The sequence below is a fragment of the Triticum urartu genome, chromosome 6 (assembly GCF_003073215.2).
Source record: "Triticum urartu cultivar G1812 chromosome 6, Tu2.1, whole genome shotgun sequence".
Taxonomy (NCBI): Eukaryota; Viridiplantae; Streptophyta; class Magnoliopsida; order Poales; family Poaceae; genus Triticum; species Triticum urartu.
The window spans coordinates 11,525,628-11,535,505 of record NC_053027.1 but is presented as its reverse complement, the minus strand read 5'-3'; the positions used below and the strand labels follow the sequence as shown (position 1 = coordinate 11,535,505).

Genomic DNA, 9,878 nt, shown 5'->3' with positions numbered 1-9,878 from the left:
TTTCTGCAGTGACACACATTGCACGCTCATCCTCCTAAGCCCCAAATATTCCATGGCCACGTATTTCGATCCGAACCGTAACTCCAAGATAGACTACACAAATATCAAGAAAGTTCTTGATGATGTTCTCCCCGGCTACGCCAAATCTGGAGGCACCTTCATCAGGGCAGTTCGTAAGTACGGCAAGCACGTGTTCGCCCACAATACGACGTTCTGCTGCGTCAAGCAACCGCCTGGCGGTCAGAAGGATGCCTACTACGCCCTCCATCACATGCGGGCGATCGTAAGGGACCATCATCACCTTCTGCTACCAAATAATCTCAAAGATTGGGCCACGAGCTTGTCGGCAATCCAGGACGCGGACATCAGACAAGAATTCTTTCGCATCCAGTCGGAGTTTACGGACATCATCCATCAAGATGTCCTTCATACCTCGGGGCAGTTCTTCCTCAGATATCAACCGTCCAACATTGAGATAGACGGAATGCTACAAATGCAGGCTGACAATGCCCGCGATTTCATGACCATCATGACAGACGGCGGCTTCATCCACGCTCCTGTCCATGAGTCGAGTCGAAAGTAGTGATGTGTAGTTCTGAAACATTGATTGGCTCATGTTGTAATTAAACTTTAATGAATTGTATGTCTCTTTGGTTTGGACAGTCGTTCAACTTAGATGTAATTGATGCTATTTATTAGTAGGACCATGAATCGTGCTATTAATGTCTTGCTTTTCTCTTCCGATCCTTTTGTTGCATACTTATATATTGCTTATGTATGTATTGTCTGTTGTTTGGCTTGTGCATAGAGTTGTCGTCGTATGTCGTGTACAAGGGTAAGGTTTCCGGAGTCTACGACGACTGGGAGGAGTGTCGGAGACAGGTTCACCGTTTCAACGGTAACAATTACAAAGGGTACGCCACTAGGGCGGAGGCGGAATCTAGATACGCCCGCTATCTAGCGAGAGAGAGGAGGGAGCGTTGGAGGAACCGGATGAAGACCAGTTTCATCGCGATGATGCTCATCGTGATGACGCAGCTCTCTTCTATGTGATGGTAGTTTAGATGATCGATATCGACTTGTAATGTGAAGACAAACTCGATACTCGCGGTCTCGAGACTTGTAGTGTTTTATCTTTGTTCGATCTTTTGAATTCGGAGACTAATATGATGAATTGTATTCGGAGACTAATCTTCTATTGTATTCGATGAATCTGCTGTTGCTGTGTGCTACTGTCTATATTCTGTCAAATAATATATTTTGTAACCTGTGCAAAAATCAGAAAAGTAAAAAAAACCTAATATTCATACTAATGACGCATCACTACAGAGTGCGCCATTAGTATGCCAAAGTATACTAATGGCGCATCATCAAACAGTGCGCCATTAGTATGCCAAGTATACTAATGGCGCATCCATCCGCAGTGTGCCATTAGTGTGCCTCGGTGGCGCATGGTTAAATATGGCCCCTGGGAGGCATACTAATGGCGCATGGTGTTATATACTAATGGCGCACTGGGTGGTGCGCCATTAGTATACCAGATACTAATGACGCACCAGTGGTGCGCCATTAGTAATAAATACTAGTGGCGTGATACTAATGGCGCATCAGTGATGCGCTATTAGTAGGCAAAACTGGTGCGTCATTAGTAGGCCTTTTCCTAGTAGCGAGAATCCTACTTCACTGAATTGCAATGCAATCTAACACCCAAAGCTGGATGCTCTACTTGACAGGCAGGTGGCCTGAAAGACACAAAAGATGCTCAATTAGCAGGAGGATCCAATAGTAAAGGGACAGTCTTGCAATCATTTATCTTTATCTTTCAACCCTGCTGGTAGCTGGACACAAGCAAAGGATTGATTTCCGTCTTTAGCAAAGCGTAAGGTAATCATCCCAATGTGAGAGAAAAACGAAAGCAAAAGGTAAGGATACTGCCTCTTGAAGGTATTTGTGCACACTGATAAGCATGAAGCAGCCCAAATATTTCTTCGCAGCATGTAGCTCTTTTGCTTTACAATATTTCTGTACAACAGGCTACTTATGTTTTAGCTTGACAATGTGATATTTCTGACCATATCTGACAGATGCACTGAAGGGCGCAAAAATTGTATGTCGATATTTAGCAATGTTTTAAATAGCGGGCTATGGCATTTAGCGGCGACCCTTAAAAACAGCTATAGCTAGGCTATAGCGGGCTATAGCGCCAAATTGTACATGAAATCATTTAGCGGCAACACCCTCAAACAGCTATAGCCGGCTATTTAAAACTATGATATTTAGTACATTTCGGAGTGTGCCTTGACAGTTCTTGATAGTGTCAATATTATATGCAGGTAACTTTCTTAAAAGTTTGTAGCAGTGTAGGAAGCATTTTTCTGATTTATTATGTAGCAAAGTTAAGTAAGCATTTCAGCCTCTCACATTACATTCGAATAGAAAACTGCAATCCTTGTGAGTAGTACTTGTATAGGAATCTGTGTAGCAGATGAAGCTAAATAGTAAAATAGGATTAGTGATATTAGCCGCACCCTTGAATCTAACTTGCACCACATTCTTTTCAATGCAAGTTACACAAAAGTTGTTTGATTAGCTAGCAGCGAGATCAAACAATGGCCGGTCAGGCCTTGAATTCTTTATCTTTAAATCTTGCAGCTAAGCTAGCTACAAGCGTAGAATTGATTTCTGTCTTTAGTGAAAGCAAAAGATAGTCCTCAAGGAAAGACAAAAGGCAAAGCAAAAGGTAAGGAATAGTACTGCTTGCTTTTATTCTGTCTAGCCAAGGCATTTGTGTGTAACCACAAGGACCCCGTTGAAGCATGTTGTGTGTCCAGATTTCGCTCTCCAGTCTAGCCAGCTTCTAGTTGCCCCTGTCTCTACCTAGCTACATACTCTCTGCAAGTCTGCATAGTACCAGTTATTCAATATAACCAAGGTATGTAAAGCTCAGCTTACACCTGTATTCAATCAGCCTGTCTGCTTCTTCGTATCTATGTATGCTGGTTTTATCAGGACATAGATTTTCTACCCTTGAGCAAATGTGCTCTCTTTACTTTGAAAGAATAGAAGTGAGTTTCGAAGATTCAGAAAATTTCATTAACAATCACATGTAGATATTACAGTAACCTATGTATTTGCAAAGTTTTGGTGAAATCTCACATGCAGTCCAAACTAAAATAGCAGTCATGAGAGGCTAAAAAGCACATTTATGTGCTCTAATTTTGTTATTTTTTGCACATAAAAATATAAAAATTTGTATGAAACTTAACAGCTGCACACAGTACTCTATGACATACACGTGTGATTTTTTTGAAATTTTGTGGAAGCACGAGAATTATATTTTTTGCATGCTCTCCTTTAGGTCATTGAGTTTTATTTTATTAATCTTGCTTGCATATCATTGCATTTGTATACAGGAATCAATCGAGCTCGAGGAATTCAGCTGGAGACTTCTAGTGAGCTGACTGATCAATGATGACCTGGAAATGGAATTAATCTAGAGGGTAGAGATTGCAGTATCTTGCCAATTCATCATGCGTACAGAAGTATGTTTACATGTACCATCACTTTTCGTTCACTTGTGCATGTTATCTTTCTTATCCCGTTCGAGCTAGTTTACAAAATATTTGGGTTATTGTACCCTCGTGGGTGCATCGATTGTGGTAAATCTTTTGTTGTAAAGTGTTCTATATCTCAGGAGTTCTGTTCATTAATTGCATCACGCTTGCGTAACCTTGCCCATCACATATTGTTTCATATATATACTACCTCCGTTCTAAAATAGAGTGCTTCCTCTATTCCCGTGCTTCAACTTTGACCATAAATTTATCCAATGAGACCGACTGCGGCGGGAGCAAAAGTTATACCAGCGAATTCGTATTCAAAAGAAGTTTTCAACTATATAATTTTTTCTCCCGCTGCAGTCGGTCTCGTTGGTTAAATTTATGATCAAAGTTGGACCTCGGGAAGCGCGGGCGCACTATATTTTGGAATGGAGGGAGTACTGCTACTATGTATGTAGCTACTTTGCACTGGTGGCCACCGTCCTCACCGCTTCACATATGCATGCAGGTTATCAAGGCAAACACCATTGATGAGGCTGTTGAAGGAATTCTCGATGAACTCAAGTATACTAGAGGAAAAGAAAATGTCATATACTTTGATGGCTGGGACGGGCTGGGGGCATCTGCGGTCGTGCAAGCCGTAGCCCAACAGCTCGCATCGAATGAAAAGAAATGGCAATGGGGACTGCAGTTTGAGCAAGTCATCCACATCGACTGCTCTAAGTGGGAGAGCACAAGAGCAGTTCAGAGGGAAATCGCAGAGCAGCTGAAGCTTCCCAATCAGGTGATGCAGATGTTTGGCAAGCAAGACGAGGAGGATGATTTCAATGGTATTACTGATCAGCAATCTCGGGCTGGGATAGCAGAGGTCGCAATAGAGATCCAGAGGAGCATACAGGGCAGCAGGTTTTTGCTGGTTCTTCACAATGGAAGCAACGAGGAGATTGACATATCTAGCCTTGGTCTTCCTGTATATGAATATTTGACCAACAAGGTGATATGGACCTTCCAAGGGAGGTTTCGGATGGACCCCAATATGAAAGACAAGGCCATCAAGAAGGATATAACAAATGTTCTTCTCTCAGCTTCATGCTACGAGAAAAACCCACAAGATCTCTGGTACTATCTACTGCGCAAAGAGGCTACACTAGTTGCATATAAGAGTGGTGTTGATCCTGAAATACTTGTTCAGTGCTTCTTGTATATGTTGACAATACATTGCACCAGCCGCCATTATGTCGACAGCGAGTATGATTTGGCTACCCATGCATGCAACTATTGGATATGTGATGGAATCATACAGAAAGCCACAGACATTGCTGAAGCATGGCAAGTTGGTGAGAGACTGCAAGGTGATATCCGATGGAATATGGACTACCGCGACAATGAATTTCCCTCTCGCTTTCTATGGTATGCTGAGTGCGTACCACACTGGGCATCACCAGCTCATGGATTTGTGCTGGTCCCTGATGGAGTCGTTCCTAACAGAATGTTCCAGCATTTTGACAAGCTTGGCGTGATGAAACTCTCAAGATGTAGCTTTAGCTTTTCATCACCTCCATTTCTCTGCTGCCACAGCCTTAGATTTTTATGGCTTGACCACTGTCAAAACCTAGGAAAGAGAGATGAGGCGCAATTGGAAGAGGAGGACACCCCAAAGTTGTGGTCATGCTTCCAAAGCTTATGGGTGCTTGACCTGCGCTACACAGATTGTGATTGGATCTTGTCTGCACGGATGATGGATCTCATGACCCAACTCAGGGAGCTAAATGTGATGGGAGCCAAAAACTGGGACTTTAGCCATTTACAAGGACGGTTGCGTAACATTCGCAAGCTCCGGTTAACAAAGTCCACCTGCTGGTCCGACACCAATGTGTTCTCAGATATGGAAAGCATGGAGCTTCTTGATTTTTCACGGAATATGGTCAGTGGTTACATGAGAAGCTTATCTGGCTCAGCAAGCAACATTAACCTTGATACTGTCATTATTGGTGCCTGTGGTGGGTTAAAAATCATCTCTTTTAGGGACTGCAAAGAATTGAAGAACATATTCTTGAAAGGATCGTTGGGGAGTCTTGAAGAGCTGGACCTCTCGGGCACAGGAGTGAAAACACTCAACTTCAGGGAAGTGGTAGCCACCTCACTCCCCAAGCAGATCATCCTGCTAGGCTGCGAGAAGCTCCGTGCAATATTGTGGCCTAAGACATTTGAAGGGAAAGGGTGGTCTGGTTTGCTGCATCTTGACACCACCTCAATATCAGCATCAGCTGACGGAGGTGAAGCATCACATGCACATCCCCTTAGCGATCAAGCCCTCCAACAGCAGAAAGAAGAAAAGTTTAACAGTGGATGGCGGATTTCTCTTATGGATACAAGGCTCCTGAGGTCGCTTTCTCCTGTAAGAGAATTTTTAAGGGCCACATCCGTACATATTGATATCTTTCCTGCAGCTACTGTTGGTGGTTGCAACATCCAAGGAACAAGCAGCCACAAACTACTGCAAGTCCAACCGCACACAAGGACTATGGTGGACTCCATGTATGGATATGTCTTGAAGGATGGTGGCCCAGTTGGAGTGATGGTGATGTGGGACTGCCCTAAGATATTTCTTTGGGATGAACCAAAGACATGTATGATAAAGATCATTCATGGACAGGGCAACAAACTTTTGGAGGATGCACCAAGTGCTAGCACTAGTGCTTTATTATTGCCTGGTTTTATATGCAAGCAGAGTACATCTGTGCATGCCTATGATAACTTGTCCATCACCAATATCCCTCCACCTCTCGACGGATCAGGATGGCAGAGTCTAAGATGGTGCCGAGTCGAGAGGTGCCCCAAGCTACACACGGTCTTCAATATTGGGCAGGGCAATGGTGCGTCCAGCTTTAGGCGTCTGGAGACATTATGGTTGTCCCAGCTTCTGACGGCAGAGACATTTACTACGTCAATTCTGACCTTTTGTAGCCTGGAGTTCTTGCACCTGGACTGCTGTCCCAGGCTCTTACACGTGTTCACCTTGGCCAGCCGAAATTCAGGGAGGTTCTTCTGTAGTTATTTGCAGACCCTCGAGATAGTGTACTGTGATGATCTAAGGGAGGTCTTCCCTTTGGCCCCTGGGCGCCAAAAACAGGATACAATTATAGAATTTCCCTATCTGAGGAGCATCCACCTGCATGAGGTCCCCAAGCTGCAGCACATATATGGGTGCAGGATGTGGGCGCCTATACTCGAGACCGTCAAGATCCGAGGCTGTTGGAGCCTTAGGCGTCTGCCGTCCGTCGGCCGCGACACCAAGCCACCCAAGGTGGACTGCGAGAAGGACTGGTGGGATAACCTTGAGTGGGACGGGTTGAATAAGTACCATCACCCTTCCCTCTACGAGCCAAGCCACTCGCTGTACTACAAGGCCGAGCTGCCCAGAGGCACCATACTCAGGTGAGCTACACACATATTACTCCATCTCTCCTACTCTGCAAATAAACTTAATTTTGTGCTGAACAAATCACTAGCTTCTCTTTTCTAGAACAAAAACCAACTTATCTACTGTATCCTTTGGAAGTCCATATGTTTAATCATCCCTACCAAATGTTGGTTTATTATGCCGCAGGTAATTCACCTCTCCCGTGAATCAACCTTCGGGCTCGTCCAACCTGAATGCATGTGCGTCATCATGCAGACCTACATAACTGAAGCTTTCCTGCCGTGTATATGTTGCTTGCCCTGTTTGCTGCTTGATTGGTTTGTGGTGTTCCCTACATCGTCATTGCCTTAGTGCGGTGACGCCCCTTGCAGTTTCATTTGATTTGGTTTGGTTTGGTTTTGGTTTGATTTGATTTGGCCATCCTTGCTCGGTCCATCAAAGCACTGTTCATCTGGTTGCTTTCGAGCAAATGACAAAAATAAATCCGAGTGCAGCATGAGCTCCTTCTGTGTGTGGGTGTGAGTGTTTGGTGTGGTACAGTCGGCCATCGACTGGCTGTAATATGTAAGCTTGAATGATGATGGTGATTATTGTGTATGTGGAGTTGTTTTGTTCTGGTTCGAATAATCAACTGATTGTAATTTCTAATTTGCAACATGAATGGTGATGATGATAGTGATGGTTTTGTGTGTGTGGTGTGCACAACGGTTTGGTTATAGGTTAACATTATCACTAGCGCTACCTATATCCATGTCTTCTGTTTGTTCCGATCTGAAAGATGATGACAATTTGGATGGGAGCCTATTAAGCGTTCTCGGAGTTCTGAAGGTTCCCAGAGAATTATGCTTACTTTTTTTCCTAGGGAAATGATTCTGTTCAATTGACTGATAACTCACTTGCGCCGATCGCCTCCTTCGTCGTCAGATCGTCTTGATCCTGCAGTGCGGAGTGAGCACACCGCTAGCGGCCACATCCCCCTTTCAGCCACACATCCCACAAGCCTTATCTCATTCTGTTATTCTTCCTCTCCCGTACGCCCACCTTCTCCCAAATCATTAGGCGATGTTGGGCCGTGGAGTATTGCGCGGATGCCCGCCAGAGTGAAGGCGTGGCGCGGCGCGGCGCGGTGCCATCGTTGTTACAGATGCAGTGGGGGGATTCCACCACCACAACCTGCCCGCGCGGTCGTTGTCGAAGCCGTCCAGGTGCTGGCAGGGAAGAGCCATGCCCGGCGAGCCTAGACGTGGCCGGGGCCACGACGCAGCCATCCCTGGTTGACACGGGCTCGCAACCCCCCACCTCCGACACAGAGCGAGCCCGGCCGGAGGTCCTTTGTTGCCGGTGGCCTCGTGTTTAGAGACAGCAAGCCTCTTTGTTACAAAAGGCCTCCTTGTTGCAGAGACCGGAGAAAAAAATGATTCAAAAAGGTCTTGTAACAATGATCTTGTTGCAGAAGGCCGAGCACAACAAGGCTCCTGTTGCAGAGATCTTGAGACGAAAACAATAATTCTCGGACACCATCAATGTTGTAGAAGTCCTTCCGCAACATTATCTATGTTGTAAAAAGGTGAAAGACGAAAAATAATACTTTTGCAACACAAGCTCTGTTGCAAATAAATTTCTACAGTGCAGAGATGACACTTAAGGAAATAACGCTTTAAGCTCAAAAAACAAAGAAAACAATGCTTCGGGTGGTTTTGCAACGAAGCCTCGGTTGCAGAGCCAACAACGCAACAACCGGCTTGTTGCAATTCGCGACGTGCACGTTTGGGGGAGATCCGACAGCTGTTTTTTTTTGTCAACCGAACGGTCCTGAAGGCGCTTGATGTTTTTATGCTATCTGCCGGATGACGCGTATAGCGTCGCCCAACGAAGAAAAGGGGAGTAGAAAAGAAGTAGCAATTGCGAATGGGCCCGATGGGGTTTCCATGAGAACATTGTTCCTGGGCCAGGCGTTGACTATGGGCTAGTTTGGTTTGAGGCATGGACTTCATGCCTGGGAGAAAATGGAGCCTGGCCATGGCCTGGAGACATGAAAAATACTATTGCCTGGCCAGGCCTGCCTGAGTGCTATGCGTTTGGTTCGTGTCATGTGCCCTGTGCAGGGATGAAAACGGCGCGGAAACGAACGGAACTGGGTGCTATCATATTTATTTTCATTTTTTTTACAAAAGCGAAAACGAATACAAAAACCCCAGAAACAAATACGAAAACAAATACTACCGGAAATAGACACGGAGCGAATACAGAGCAGACATGGAAACAAAACGGTTCCTTGACCAGAACTTAAAACCCCGTTGAATCATAGAAAAATATAGACAAAAAACAAACAAATTTATAAAATTGTTAACATGGCTGCAAAATAATATGGTTGTGATAGCAACATAGGATAGTATTGTAGTAGTACATGACAATTCCATATAGGGTCCATTGAGTACGTGTGTGGTAGTAAAAGTTAGTCCTCAAATGACCCATTCCGCTCATTCTACTCATTGTGTCATTGTGTGTTGTTTGGTAGTTGGGCTACAAAGTAGCCATAGGCCTATAGTAGAAACGGAAATTCCACGCCTGTTTCACTGGAAAACACCGTTCCGTTTTTGTTTCCGTTTCCGCATAAAAAATTCCATTTCCATTTCCATTTTGCAAATTTCCATTTTTGTTTTCACATTTTCTCTCCGTTTCCATTTTTCCTCTGAAAAAGCGGAAACTTTCCACTCAATTTTCATCCCTAGCCCTGTGTAGCAATTATTTACGTGTCAGAAATAGCTGCTGGCCCACAAGAAAAAAGCAGCATTAGAACCCCAGGCTCGAGCCAGGCGACCGGTGCAAAACGCCTGGTCCAGGCTAACGATCGTGCCTGATGTTTCAGTCAGGCTAATGACTATGGCAGGAGC

The 9,878-nt window shown here is 44.7% G+C and overlaps 1 protein-coding gene across 1 annotated transcript; it reads left to right on the top strand.

Annotated features, from left to right (window-relative positions):
• The first annotated feature begins 2,584 nt into the window (after positions 1-2,584).
• On the top strand, positions 2,585-7,669 carry LOC125516307. The gene is made up of 4 exons (XM_048681791.1): positions 2,585-2,932; positions 3,414-3,542; positions 4,069-6,998; positions 7,171-7,669. The coding sequence occupies exons 2-4, from the start codon at positions 3,531-3,533 to the stop codon at positions 7,172-7,174; spliced, it is 2,946 nt and encodes a 981-aa protein (XP_048537748.1). The 5' UTR covers positions 2,585-2,932; positions 3,414-3,530; the 3' UTR covers positions 7,175-7,669.
• Positions 7,670-9,878: the final 2,209 nt, after the last annotated feature.